Consider the following 15638-nt stretch of genomic DNA (forward strand, 5'->3'; position numbering starts at 1 on the left):
TTCCTTACATGGACTTACAACGAATTGGTCATGTGATCACAGCCTTCCTGATTACATAGGTGATATACAAATCACTGGATCATGATTATGTATGTTATACACATTCTGTTGCATTACTTTTTCGTAGGTATTCATCCGAACAGTGCATGAAAACAGCCTGTGACAGCAGTTGTCTTGTCAGTGTCTTGATGTTCGAGGAATACAGCAAGTCTTGCAATCTGCACTGGCTTCTCATCTTCTTCATTACACTCACAAGGAATGCAAAGGAGGAAACCAATTTAAAAAGTAGCACAAAATGATGGTGGAGGTGGGAATATAATATGAACCTCTGCTGCACCTTCTCATTTCAGTGAGGAGGGTTTAACAAAGCGTTAGGATTTAGTCATGGCCGGGGGATTTAGACTGCACATGAGAAGTTCTCCGGCTTTCTAAGCACATGGATTAACACATCCAAGTTCACACTGGAGAAGCAGCCAGACAACTTTCACCCTCTGTATCTCTACCAGCTGGTTGATGTTGCTCGCTGGCTGTGGGGTTTCTTTGAACCCCGAGCTCCTTGCTCCTTGTGCGTTCAGAACAAAGCACCCAGGAGCTTGTTAGCCGAGGCTGGGAAAGCTAATGGCAGACGAACAGAGAAAGAGACACCTCGTGCCCACTGATCCACAGATGCATTGCCACAGGTGCCTCGCTGTCAAGTCGGCATCATTTATGATATGTGAGGTAGATCGACAGAAGGGAGGATGAAAAAAGTAGAGGAGGGGAGGCTCTGTCAGAAGCTTTTGCAGATGTGTATCCAAATTCCCCAGCAGCAGGCGGGTATCTTGGCACTTTGAGGTCTTTGACGCTCCCTCCAGGCAGCATCCCCATCTCTACTCTCTCTTCCATATTCATATGCATCTTCATATATACGCATTCATTTCTGCTCATTCTACCACTGCCTGTTTTAATCTGCTTGTTGTATTCTCCCAACTTCCCCCCTCTCCCTCCCTTTTCTCTCTCTCTCTCTGTCCTCCTTCTTCTTCTCTTCCTCCCTCCCTCACTGTCCCATTGTGAAGCTAAAAGGCAGCTCCTCAGCATGCATACCGTCGCCTCCCAGGCCTCACAGCACATCGACCTTCACAACTTTATCTGGGTTTCTGCGAACGAAAAAACAATCTGGCAGATGGCCGGCGCCTCTCAAACACAGGGGAGGCCTTTCAAATAAAAAGATTGCTGGAGGATACTTTCTCGGTAACAGCACCGTACAGTGGAAGTATGACTTAATATATCCAAAGTCACTTGATCATCCACTCCCATTTTTTTTATTTTTACCTCTGGAGCCCATTTTTACCTCTCAGTCCCTGTCTCCATTAAGATCAGTAATAAGGGCCTCGAGCCAGGAATTAGAGGCTGAATTGATTTAATTAATGAAGCAATCAAAGAGAATCGAGTTGTTCAGGTGAAACACAAATCTCAACTGTCGGGAGATTTACCGTCTCACTAAGTAAAGTACTTGAGAGGCAGATGAGCAGCATATTTCACGCATTTCGTCATTATTACCGCAGCAGCTTATAGACTTAATTTTCAATACCGTCGCTAAAGTATGCATCTTTTTCCCTTTCAGACTATATGTGATACTAATTGAATGCAATTGGCGCCGTGTCCTGGCGTAGTGAGCACCTCCTGAGAGAGTAAAAAAACTTTTAAAAACCTCCAGTGCTCCCAGTTGACAGTGTCCCCACAGCAAAGCCAGCTCAGGCCATTAGCCGTGTGTTTAATTGCCCAGTGGATATGCAATTTTAATACAGATTTAAGGAGCAGTAACTTCTCAAAGTTTTGGGCGAAGAGAAAAAAGTAGGCAGGAGTTTTAAAGCTGCTTAAATCATGTCTTCATGGTTGCTTCAGGCTCAGAAAAAAGAGACAGACACTTCTTTTTTTCCAGCTTATCCATCACAGTTTCTTTGTGGGGTGAAATAACTATAAAGATGTTATTGTGCAGATCTCACGTCGGAGCCCGCTTGACAAATGACGGGAGATATTTCAAATGCAGTAGGAGATAAGTAATTGGAGGAAATCAATAAAATTGATTTTGTTGACAGCAAATCTTTCCTTAAAAAAGTCTCTTTTTGTTTTGTTTATAGTTTGACATTGTGAGAAATACGATTAGTCGCTGAAGAGTGAAATGAGAATATTGATACCGCTCTGATGTTTGTGCATGAAGTATGAAGCTGGAGCATGGATTCATATAAAGAACTGGATACAGCGTTTGAGGCCAGGCCCCGTTCATTGCTATGGAAGTTGCTCAGTGGTGCATGAAGCCACTGTTTGTTTGTTTTTTTGTATTCTTGATCCTCCCTGGTGCTACAAATATTTTCCCTTAAGCCTCCCTGAGTGACGGGGGAAATGCATGACACTCTACCAAAATTGTTAGAAAATACGAATACATAAATATACAGCAGAGTGATTAAAACTACCTTAAATGACAGAAACCATCTTTCGGAAACATGTATTTGATGTGTACTTTGAGTTTTTAGTTTTGCCCACATGGAGTGGGTGGGCATTACGACCTATACTGGAGCCAGCCACCAGGGGGCGATCAAGATGTTTCGGCTTCACTTTTGGGGAGCTGTCATGTCGCTCATCTTTATATACAGTCTATAGCAATGGTTCCCAACTGGTCCAGCCACAGGGTCCAGATTTCCGCTTAGTCATTAGTTAAAGGTCCACACAGTTAAATACATTCAGCATCATACTTGAATTTGCGCCTGTCTTCAAGCTAGTTAGCTATCTCGGTCGGTAGCTGTCTGTTTGTCACTCACTCTACAGCAAGAAACAGCACTTCAAAATAAAAGCTTTATGCGGGAAATTCACTGTACGTTTGGGAGTCACTTGTGGTCCATTCGGAACTTTTGGACTGCGACCAACCAGTTCCCTGGTCTAAAGCTTGCCGTAGCCGTTTACGCTAACTGTTAAGCTAACCACCTCCTGTTATTCCTTTGCTGCTAAAGTCACATAGGTCTTGACCTAATCTTGTTTTCATACTTTTGAAACTTAGAAATGCTTCAGTCATAGCAGCAGTGTTGTCAACTTAGTGACTTTGTCGCTATATTTAGTGACTTTTCAGACCCCTCTAGCGACTCTTTTTCAAAAAAGCGACTAGCGACAAATCTAGTGACTTTTTCTGATGTTATTGGAGACTTTTGGAGACTCTGACGTGAAAGCACGTATCATTCTTATTCTTCTCAACGAGGAGCGGATGCTGCCGTGGGCCCCTCCCTTGCCCCAAAGCACTCACAGACGGCCCAGTCCTCCCTCCCAGCAGCAGTCAGAGCAGGAGATGTTAACCCCTCCACGTCCAGACTGCGAGTGAATCGCGCATGCGTGGAACCGCCGCTGGCTGATCCCGACCTGGTTTACAGTCAGGGCGGGATGTAAATGTAAAATTTTCTTTGTCTAATATAAATCACTGAAAGAAGGTTCATTTGTAGTTCTAAACATATTCAGGGTGTTTTTTTTACTCAGTTTTTGTCTCTCACACGACGCTATTCCTCTCTCCTACAGCTCAGTTTTTGTCTCTCACACGACGCTATTCCTCTCTCCTACAGTGTCCATTACAATTACATGCATATGGACAATTATGCAAATTAGGCGATGATGTCATTTAGCGACTTCTAGTGACTTTTAGGACAGCCAATAGCTCCTTTTCTTACTGAGGAGTTGGCAACAGTGCATGGCGGTCTCTTTTCTTCTTTGATCCGTGCTTGCAACTAGCAACACATCTTTTACAGGTGTATACGGACTGATTGCTGGTTGAAGAGTTGCGTAAAGAAGTTTCACACAGGTGCATCAGAGATTTATAACTATGCAAGTAATTTCTATCAACTGCAAATAGATATTTTCCTTTTGCTTAACACAGTTAATGCAATCGAGTTTGTGGTCCTTGTATGAGATCTGTGTTAACTGTTTTGAAAAAGTGTGTGAAACATGTGTGAAACTGATTAAAAGGTGTTACCACGTTTGGGAGAGAAGACTACTGCTGTGCTGAGAGGGTTTGTGATGGAAATCAAGTGGATTGCAGTTTCCAGAGAAAAACTGTGATGCACAGACACAACCTGATGTTTTTACACTTCTTTTTTTGAATAGATTAAACAAACAGGATATAAATTGTGAATGAGTGAGCCTTAGGGGTGTTGGAAGGTATATTTTTCATACTGCCCTGCTGGCAGTGACCTGCTGGTTTAACTTGTGCTAACCACCTCCTGGCTCAAGCTCCATATTTAATGCACAAACACAACCTGAGCTTTTTTATTTTTTCTCAGGAGACTCACATCTTTCAACACCTGCAGAACAAGGTTGCAGATGTTTCATTACTCAGAGCAGCTGATGCCAACAGACTCAAAATGCTCATCAGGAGAGCTGGTTCGGTCCTGCGAGTGGAACTGGAGTCTTTAGTGGAGGTGTCAGAGAGGAGGAAACTACTCAGTATTCTGGACAACTCCTCTCACCTCCTGAACGCCACTCTGGAGTCATACCAGAGCACATTTAGCTTCAGACTGAGACCAGCAAGGAGCACCACAGGGCGCCACAGGAGGTCTTCTCTACCTGTGGCCGTCAGACTGTATAACTCCTCCGCCTTCTGTAGGGAGGAGAGCTGACACAAAGGGCACTGACAGCAATATAATATGATAGTAATAGTAATAGTAACTGTAATTGGAAGCATCCTCTGGCACAAGAATTTCCTTCAGGATAAATAAAGTTCTATTGAACCGAATTAAATTAATTTTACCCAATGTCAGCTGGGATATGCTCCAGCTATTTCTGTAAGCTGAAACCATTTCCCTCAGTGGAAACAAAGCTTTTATTTACTTTAATTTCGCAGATAAGAAACAATAAATTGTGAAGACAATAAAGCCTTCACAAAAATAGCATTTTAAGTCTTGTGTGATTTATCCTGGCTTCATATGAGCAGAGGAAATCTATGCTTTTCGCTAGGCTAATTATTACAATGACGTAAAATGCCATAGGCTTGTGCTAATAACGTTAGCATGTTATATTTGTTTGGAAAACACGTTTAGTATGAGACAGTTGTTTTGTCCGTGAACCTTGTGAGTTGTAATGGAGATATGAGTAGAGGAAAAAGTCCACTAGCTGCTAGGCTAATTTCTATAACGTAAAATGCCAGAGGCTTGTGCTACTAAAATTAGCATGTTGTATTTGTTTGGAAAACGTGTTTAGTATAAGACAGTTGTTTTTTCAGTGAACCTTGTGAGTTGTAATGGAGCTGAATTTTGTAACGTTACCTTTGTTAAATGTTGCTGTTGTCCCTGGCTTCATATCAGTAGAGGAAAAGTCTGCTAGCTGCTAGGCTAATTTATACAATGTAAAATGCCATAGGCTTGTGCTAATAATGTTAGCATGTTGTACTTGTGGGGAAAATGTGTCCAGATAAAGACAAGTGTTTGTCTGTGAATGCTGCGAGTTATAGTGAAGCTGATTTGTGTCCTTCTGTTTGAAATTGCCTCTACTAAGCCATGTTTAATGTGTGTTTAATGTGTGTTTTGAATCAACTAAACTTTACAGCACTTCACCTGCCACCAACTACTGTTTTGGAGGTGTAACTGCAGAGTGACACAGACACACCACCGCACAAGTATAAATGCTAGGAAACAGCATAGGCTATGTGTGTAAGTAGAAATCCCCCTTTATTCCTCTAACGCACAAACATGTGAGAGGTATCAATCTTCTCATCTAACTCTCAGCAAGAAAGCAAATGTGTGTTTTTCAATATGTTGAACGTTTCCTCTACCCTGGTTTTCAATTGCAATTCACCAGCCTCGGCACTATTGTGCTGGAGGCAGAGTGCTGGTTAGGGGAAGCAACAAAAGAAAAAAGGCACTCATCATTTGAAGCCTCGCACAGTCTCTCTGCATTCATCATCCCGTTCTGTTCATATCATCCACCCACTCCCTCTGATGTACTGAAGAGGAGCGGACCCAGCTGGACACTGAACAACTGAAGGACAGAGAGGTGCTCTTGTCTCTTCTCCTCCCCGCATCTCATCATCCTCATCCTCCACACGAAATCAGACAAGCCTGCCCGCTTTGTTTTCTTTCATAAAGGTCTGTGTCTCTTTGTAGGTGAAGTGCTGATGACAAGACCCGCTCAAGTGACTCTCTCTTTTGTGCACCAAAACAACAACAAAAAACTGCCTGAAATATTAAATAGTCGAGAGGAAGAAGCAGAAAGGATGAGCTTTTTCAATGACTGACATTTTATGTGTTGAATCAATAAAAAGATTCCAGCTGTCGTCTAGACACTCTCATATAAGCAGTAAGTCCTGACTAAATATCACTGCTTACAAAGTGAAAACAGAAACAGTTTATCTTTGATTTGAATGTACACTTTGACCAAACAAAATGAAAAAAATCAATCAGATACAGCGAGCCTGTCAGTTGTGATAACAGCGAAACAAATATATGCTTTTCACAGACTCATTTCTCATCCAGGTTGTGTAACAGGATTTAAAGTGACATCAGTGTTGCTATAGCAAACAAAATTTGTGCCTAATGGGAGTAAAGCTGGAAATCTAGTGGCTGCTAATCTGATGATTCGGGGGGACATTATGTGGAATTAAAGAAAGATTTAGAGCTCAAATGAAAGACATTTAGTAACTGAAGATTGTTGAAACAAGGATGAGGAGCTGGACATTCTGGTGGATTAATACTGTAGGGGAAAGATTTCCTTTGAAGAAATTACATTCTGAGCACATTTTGAAATCTGTCAGTCTTTCATCTGGGGAAAAAAGTCTGCTTTTGATGCCAGTATTGATTACAAGTTTGTTTGACCTTGTGAGTTGTGTTATTTTCCCCAAAGCATACTAACTAGGGATCTGAGAGGAGACCCTACACTGTACACAAGACGTGGATGTAGCCACAGCAATGTCACCCATTGGTTTGGGGGCTGCCACTTTGACTCCACAAATGTTCTCTTAATATCTTCATATGAGGACATTACATTTTGGGCTTACTAGACCTTTAATGCCTAGCTAGGAGAAATCAAAAATGCATACTAGATAACACTCTGGGTCTCAGGAGGATATTCAATAGGGAATCCAGAATTGGAAAATTAAACAGTTTGTTATCTCATTATTCATTTATGAATCCAGCACAAAAAACAAATAATGGCTTGTTCTTCGTACTTTTGATTTCATGCTCAAGTCAAAAACATGATGCTGTAAGTGAACGCAGAACCAAACTGACTGCAACCCCTGCACATGATCGACAGCTCCACCTACAGCTCCTAACACACACATACACACACACACCCTCCAGCGTGTCCTGGATCTACCCAAGGGCCTCCTACCAGTGGGACGGGCCCGGAACACCAGTTGCCCAGGAGGCATCCTGATCAGATGCCTGAACCACCTCACCTGAGCCCTCTCAACGTGAAGGAGCAGCGGCTCTACTCCGAGCTCCCTCTGGATGTCCCAGCTCCTTACCCTATCTCTAAGGCTGAGCCCAGACACCCCACCGATGACACTCATTTCGGCCGCTTGTATCCACGACCTCATTCTTTAGGTCACTACCCAGAGCTCATGACCATAGGTGAGGGTTTGGACGTAGATGGACCAATAAATCGAAAGCTTCACCTTCCGGCTCAGCTCCCTCTTCACCACGACGGTTTGGTACAGCTGAAGCCACCCCAAACCACTGATCCATCTCATGCTCCATCCTACCCCAAGATACTTGAACTCCCTCACTTGAAGCAGTAACTCTCCCCCAACCTAGAGGGGGCAATCCACCGTTTTCCAGCAGAGAACCATGGCCTCAGACTGCTTCACAGTCGGCTACTAACCGCCCCAGTGCATGCTGGAGGTCACGGTGTGATGAAGCAAACAGAACAACGTCATCTCCGAAAAGCAGAGAGAAATTCTAAGGTCCCCAAAGCGGACCCCTTCCTCCCCCTGGCTGCACCTCGAGATCCTGTCCATGAAATCCCCCTAAATCTTACACACTGGACATTAAAGCAGGAACATCACGTGTAAAAACAACCTACAGCTTAAACTCAAGCACTAATTGATCAGCATTAAAACTGTGGTACAGCAGCAAACATACAGTCGAGGTGCTTTACACACGATATTCTGCCAGCTTTCGCCTTATTCTTAGAAAACTGGCACTCTCATGTTGTTGCTTAATTACACACGCACTCTTAATGAGGGCCATTAACAAAGTAGAGCATACTCCGCTCATTTCATTCTGCTCTGGCCAGAAGAAAAGATGGGAATGATATTGCCGGGTAATGTGATTAACAGATAGTTCACCACTCATTAGCTACAGTCATATCTTATGTTTTATTGCAAATAACATATGTAGAGCTCAGATCTTACCTTAGCTGTGGCCCTCGCCTGGTACTCTGGACAGCCATTCACTGTAATGGTTTCATGCATGTACTGGTACACCTGGAAGAAATGAAGAGAGACAGGTGTTATAATTATGTTTCACAGGGCTGGAAATGCATCTGAGCTCAAACACTTCATTTCCATAGTCAAATAATGGTGTTCGCTCACAGCTGGCTGTATGGACATGTGCTGCATTAACAGGCTGACTGATGGAAACATACGGCGCTCAGCAACAGAGTTATTGTATGCTTGTACTAATTGCATCATCCATAAGTCCTGCTCGGAATAAGTCCTACACATGCAAACAGTATGTAAATCTCATTATTTTGCACTCAGATGCATTTGTAGGCGACGCCATGCAAATCAAGGTTTTCTCAAATTCACTTGTAACAGGAAATCCCTTTGAAATGTGAAGACTTACTGCAAACAGCAGCAAATCGGGTAAATGAGGATGAAAATTCTGTGTCAGACAAGATAAGAGTACTTTTCAATTACTGTATTAAGGATGTTTTAAGGTGCAAAAGGTTCCAGACTTGAAGATTATATAATTGTAGTCTGAACTAAATCCATCTAAAGGGTGCTCCTTATTTGTGCAGCATCTTGGTATGAATACGTCTGAATGAGACAAATTCTTAGCTCAAGAAAACGCAGGCTCAACCTGATCCTGACCTTGCAGCACAAACCACTGGGCCTGAATTGGTGCCAAGAGCCGGTTTGCTGTACGTCGAGTTGGGTGAAAAACAAGATTTTCTGCCTATTCGCTGAGGCAGACAGAATCAATGCAGACAGCTGACCTTTCTAGTTAAGATGTCTCTTAAAGACACCTTACAACTGAACTTGTTCACAGATTAAGCAGAGAGGATAGAGCCAGTGTTGAATGAGGATGTGTAGTTAATACACTGTAACACAAAAGTACTTTTTCTGTAAGTGCACTCCTGAATGCTGCTATTCAAATACATCTTCACCTAACCAGCTGTGCTGCAGCTGAAAATCCCTCCAACACTGACAACCACATAATGAACAGTACAATCAGAGGATGGAGATGAAAGTGTGTAAGGATCATTTGGAGTTTTTGGAGTAGGGTTGTATGAGGTACTTATCCATAGTCAGTGTATTACCAACAGTAGATGGCAGTCACCACTCCCGCTGTGTTTTGAGAAGCAGGCAGGAGTACCAGGCTGAGGCTGAGCAACGTGCTGCTGTGGACGTGGGGAGCAGCAAAACTCAAGCAAAAATCAATACCAGTTTAAGGCCCAATCCCAATATCCCCCCTTGGCCCTACCCCTAGTCCTTGCCCACTACCCCTTGACCCTACAATGGAGTCTCCGGTTGAGTTCATCCTACCGATTGTGTTTGCTGTCATCATTATGCTTCATTTGATGAACGAGACATTACGAGGCAGCATAGTTATACTAGCTGGCGTGTTATCTTAATGTGAAAAATCCGACAATTTTGCAGAACAGGACAGATGACAGACACAAGATAGTGCGAGCTAGCTAGCTAGCTAAAAAGCAACCTGACGGTAACCTTAGCAATGTATGAACTTTTTTCCCCGTCTCTTGCTCGGTGGTAGCCATGGCGACGTCTACCCCTCGCTAGACTCACAAGTCAGTCATTAGATGCTTTGCTTAACTAAAGACTGATGACTTTCTCCCTGATTTTGTGCTTAGATGGGCGGATACAATTTCAGAGTTTAAAAAAACTCCCTACGTTGCAGAACCAATAGTAAATCTGCAGGGCGGTCCTTCGGTGGCTCGCTGAACTCTTGTGCTTGTAAACATAGTCCCACTAGAAACACGTGTAGCGGTACAAGATGGCTCAGCCGTGCTCGCAGAAAACGCCGTCAAAGTTAGTGGATGTTTGTCGTGTTTGCGGCAACACATTCTCGCCAACTAAAAGAAATAAACATAATCTTTTCACATTCTCGCCAACTAAAAGAAATAAACATAATCTTTTACAAGGCCATGACTCATCCGTCCGGCCAGACTATAACGTTAGAGGGAATCACCTTGTTGTTTACAAATACTTCCGGGTAGAAAACCAGCAGAGCTTTTAGCTATATATATAGCCTATNAAACATAGAATACAAGAAAGAAATTTAAAATCAACAGAAAGTGCTGCAATCCATGAAATAAAAGCGCAAAGAGAGCAAAATTCCCTACAAGACATAGGTTAAAAGAATAAAAACAGTTCAATAGAATAAGAAAAAAACAATGAGAAAAAAATCAATCAATAAATAAAAAATACGATACATACTCTAAAGTGACTGACTTGTGCAGTTTTGTGCAAAGATTCAACAGCTTGTTTACCAGTGTGATTGCCGCTGGAACAAAGCTGTTACAACTTGGGACTAAAAACCTCCGTCCAGAGGGAAGAAGCTGGAACTCGCTGTGCAAAATATGCAACCTGTCATTTAAAATGGTCATGGCTATCCGCTGTAACTGTTTGGTATACAGGGAAGAGGGGTTCAGCTGGGACTCACCAATCAGCTTACTTGACCATTTCACAATTTGATTTAAAGAGCTCTTATTCTTAACAGAGAGGCTACCGAACCATGACACCAAGGAAAAGGATAAAATGGATTCAATAAAAGCATGATAAAATGTTGGGGTACCTAGCACACAGATCTGGTACTAAAAGGTGGAGCTGTGAACACTGCAGTCTGATTGGTCAGTAGAGGACGGTCAGTTTTGAGGCTCATGTAACCACTGTTCATACTGTGGAGAGTTTTATAAGTAAACTGTAACTATAAAATGAAAGGATGTTTTGCTGCCTCTTACAGCAGCTGGAGTCGGAGAAAAAATAACTTCATTCACTGGGCCGACTGCCGGCAACTTTTAAGGTGGAACGTTAAAGCCTAGTTCACATTACACAATTTTCACTGCGATTTTGACATCACAGAGGATCTTGAGAGCCACCTTGGGTCAGAGGTGAGTCGGCAGATAGTCTGCCATGATGAGTCCTCATGTGTGAACAAGCCTACGAGCAAGTCACCCCCTCGTTGGCGACTGGGACTGGATATCTGGCATGCTAGAAAACTGGAGAAGTCTGACACGACTGACAAAGAGCACCAGCCAATGAGAGGTGGGATACGTCCCACGTCAGCACGCAGGACGGAAGAAATGTGAGGAGGACAAGCTGCAGGGTTGCCAGGTCTGCTTATCAGCCGTGACTTTGGGCTTGTTTCTAGAATGGAGCTGCTTATTTGGGCTTGCTCTCAAACGTCACCTTTCTCTCTATATATCCGTCTAATAACTTATTTAAACGCATGGCAGTCGCTTCTTTTGGGCTTGTTTCCATAGCCCTGGTTGCTTGTTTCTCTCCCAAGATCTGGCAACACTGACAAGCTGGCAAGCAACAACAACAATGGCGGCGTCCACAGGAACATGGGGAGCGCATTGTGTTTGGACCCCAGTGCAACTGCCCTGCCTGCACTGTCTATATTTACGCCCCTGGTCTATTGTACACAAACTGATACTGATGTATTAGTGTTTAAAATACATTTTGCTGCTGCCCCCATCCACAGCAGTACATTGCTTAGCTTCTGTAGTGGTGCTCCTGTCTGCTTCTCCAAACTGGAGGTGTGCCAGCTGACATCTACGGTAGGTACACTGACTATAGATAAGTACCTCATACCCACTTCAATAGCTCTGAACTATCCCTTTCCAGGCGTTGAGACATATGGGCTTCTTATAAAAGTCTCAGAGGAAATGTTTTTTGCTGAGTCGGTGCAACTGACTCTATCAAACAAATAAATTACAGCAGATGTCGCGGCAAAGTTTTCCAAGTACAAACAAATCTACTTGTTTTACATTCACATTCATGGCAGTTTCAGTTAATTGGGCAAATGAGCAATCAAATTCAAATCAGAGTAATGATGAAAAATTATTTTTATAATTAACAACTGCGCAAATACAAGCTGAAATCTCTCCTCTATGACATATTATACGTTGTGGCTCAGAGATGAATTTTAATCATCTGTTTCCACTCACTACATGATGTCTCTCATCAAAGCATGGCAGCTCGCCTGGAAGCGAACATGCCTGGTGGCTTTGACGTGCCACGGTACAACATTACAAGGGCCTTGCTTCTCTGAATCATCAAAGAGGATGTATACTTATAGGATACAAACCCTGAGATATTTGTATGTACAGATCTCAGAGATGGGAGGAAAAATATCCCTGAGCTTCTGTTGTCTTGTTTGCTCATGAATCTCAAAGACCACATGAAAGCGAGGCTCTACGTTTCACACTGCAACACATATTTGTAGATTTGTAACGCTGATGCATCTGCGGGAAAAGGAGCCTGCAGTCCACATACACACACGCTCAACTCCCCAGTGGTAACTTTTTCCACCTTTGCACTTTTTGGGGCTGAGCACAGCTTTATAAATGCCATGAAAGGGTTTTCTGGCCGAGTTGCTTCCTTTTTCCCATAGTTATCTTTTGTTACACACTACTACTAATTACTCATTTATTTTGCCTGCTTCTGTCGCTCGTTCTTAGCACTTTGGCTTCATGTATCTATTTAAGTAATGGCTTTCCCCCCTATAGAAATGTAATATATGACATATATGCTGTTACCAATAAAGTGATATATTACCATATCATCTGGATATAAAGATATGTTTATAGCATATGTATGTGTGTGTATCCATTCCAAAGCCTGTCAATGATATTACATATATACTGATAGGCATGTGTCAAACATATATAAGTGTACAGAAATTATATGAAAATAATGTACATATATGTCAGTTCCATGTGGGTTGGGCCTCCAAACACTGATCTCTGTTATCGTACACGTTCAGTAATGGCTCTTTTCAGACATGACAGAAGTGTTACAGAAAGAGCTGCAGTGCTCATGTGATATTTGGCATCGAGTGTGTGAGAGGGAGCAGTGGCACAGCGGTGAGTTAAAGCAGAGTGTTCTCTCACAGGGTGCATCAGGGATGGATTTTAAAACTTATTTTGGAGCTGAAGGTTTAATTAATGACCGCTGAGAGAGCGCGAGGGAAGCTGCCTCCTCTACCTTTATACATTTCTGTTCTCTTTCCTCATTTGTTAGATGGGATGTTCGGTGCAGTCTGACAGTCCCTGAGCGTGGATAAAAAATAACAAGACATAAAGTTGTGATTCTCTTTTAACTTCTGTTTGCTCACATACTGTATGATGGTTTTTGGTGGATATTTACACTGTGAGCAGATGTAAACAGAAAATTTAGGGAGGATGATTTTTCTTGAGTTAACACTGTAGACGCAAGGATTTTGTTGCTGCTGCTGTTAGTTTGTGCTTACCTGGCAGACGTTGAGCTTAAAGACACTTTGGACACTCAGCTACAATGGTATGTAGCTATGTAGCCTACCAAGGCGATGGCCGAATCAAAGTGGTGACCTCTTTGGTTAAAGCCAGGTACACAATGGGGTCTTGTACTTGAGAATAAAGATACGAGTAAACAACAGCTGATGAGGCCCCCAGGAAATGTGCCAAGCTTTAAAGCCAATTTCGTTGTGGACAAACAGTGGTACTGCAACTTCAAGGGTCTGTTATGTGATGCCATTGGGCTCAAAAGACTTTTTTTATAGTCCTACAATGGGGAAGAGACGTCTATGAATCAGTGGATAGATAATTTTGAGTGTCACAACCCCCGCGAAATGACACGTTCTACTATAAAGGTTTAATTAATTTGGTCCGATAACATATCCAAAGTCTTTAGCCCTGTTTCCCCTGAGCAGTATGGTACGGTTCAGTTCAGTCTGGTACACTTTTCTCCATTTTCACTGCAAAAAATTGTGGATGGTACCAATGGAACCGTTCCGTATCGTCCCCATGTTTGGTCCCCCCTCTGTTGGGGTACCTAGCACACAGATCTGGTACTAAAAGGTGGAGCTGTGAACACTGCAGTCTGTTGATTGGTCAATAGACAACAATAATGAGTGATCTTCAAGTATTTCCATCCATCCATTTTCTAATCGCTTATCCTCTTGAGGATCGCGCGGGGGCTGGAGCCTTTCCCAGTTGACATTGGGCGAGAGGCGGGGTACAGCCTGGACAGGTCGCCAGACTATCGCAGGGCTGACACATAGAGACAGACAACCATTCACACTTACATTCACACCTACGGGCAATTTAGAGTCACCAATTGACCTATCCTCAATCTGCATGTCTTTGGACTGTGGGAGGAAGCCGGAGTACCCAGAGAAAACCCACGCTGACACGGGGAGAACATGCACAGAAGGATTCCCACACCCGGGATCAAACCAGGAACCCTCTTGCTGTGAGGCGACAGCGCTAACCACCACAACACCGTGCCTCCCTCTTCAAGTGTTTATATATATTAATTTGTCATCTGCATATATTCTAATCCTCACTCAGAGAAAAGAAAAGGTTTGCGTAGCGTCGGGCTACAGCAACACTAAACCCCCGAGTGGACGATAAATGAGGTGCAGACTGATAAAGGAGGAAATACAGTGAGTGCTGGACGGAGCAGTGAGTGACAACAACCCCGTCCACATTTAAGAGCACTGTTTGTGGTGGAAACACTAGGGTCTAGGTACCATGTCTGAAGGGTTACTGTTGGTTCCAAAGGTACCATACTGAAAGCGTTTGGTGGAAGTGGGGCTTAAAAGAACCCCAAGATTAAATTATTTCATCCACATTCAAGTTAGCAGAGCGCTTAACTGGAAGTCAGACACTTTGCTGGCGGGAGTTGGCATCTCGGCAGCACTCAGCCGATCTTGACGACCTTAACTCTCTTGTGTGCCTGCACCGATCATCAAGGGAATTTCATACCGCAGATGTAGAGCTTTTTTGGCTTCACGCACCACCGAGTAACTTTCATAGGAATGAATGGGGCCCCACCACCAATGCTGTACTCAGGTCTCTTAATATGTTTGTGTAGCTAATTGACATATGCTAGCCACTAACCGGCGTGGGTGTGAATTACTCGAAGTCATGGTCGATCGTCCTCAGTGTTCTAATCTGTTTAAATGTCAGACAGACTTCAGATATTTCCATCACAATTAAATGTCAATGACAGAAATTATTCTGTAAACACGACCTCTTCCTAAAAGGCTGTGTGGAGATGAAACAAGACAATTTCTTTGTGCATAAGAACTGATGAATAACTGAGATACACGTTTAATATGTCTCTACGTATTTCACCTGAATGCAGTGTGCTGAATAACAGAGCCATAACAGGGAACAAATAGCTGTGTGCTTTTGAATGTCGGCCTGCTCTTGTAGTGACTGCACTTTGCTCT

At 43.0% G+C, this 15638-nt stretch overlaps 1 protein-coding gene across 3 annotated transcripts in view; it reads right to left on the minus strand.

Annotated features, from left to right (window-relative positions):
* The window catches only part of lin7a (lin-7 homolog A (C. elegans)), a 66578-nt gene that overhangs the window by 14217 nt on the left and 36723 nt on the right, over window positions 1–15638 (minus strand). For all 3 annotated transcript variants that reach the window (XR_007569406.1, XM_050036781.1, XM_050036782.1), the window contains exon 3: window positions 8366–8437. Coding sequence is in view for 2 of the 3 variants with exons in the window: in XM_050036781.1 (XP_049892738.1) it covers window positions 8366–8437 (72 nt within the window). In the remaining variant the exon portion in view is untranslated. The remainder of the gene's footprint in view (window positions 1–8365; window positions 8438–15638) is intronic.

This window comes from Epinephelus moara, chromosome 23 (assembly GCF_006386435.1).
Source record: "Epinephelus moara isolate mb chromosome 23, YSFRI_EMoa_1.0, whole genome shotgun sequence".
Taxonomy (NCBI): Eukaryota; Metazoa; Chordata; class Actinopteri; order Perciformes; family Serranidae; genus Epinephelus; species Epinephelus moara.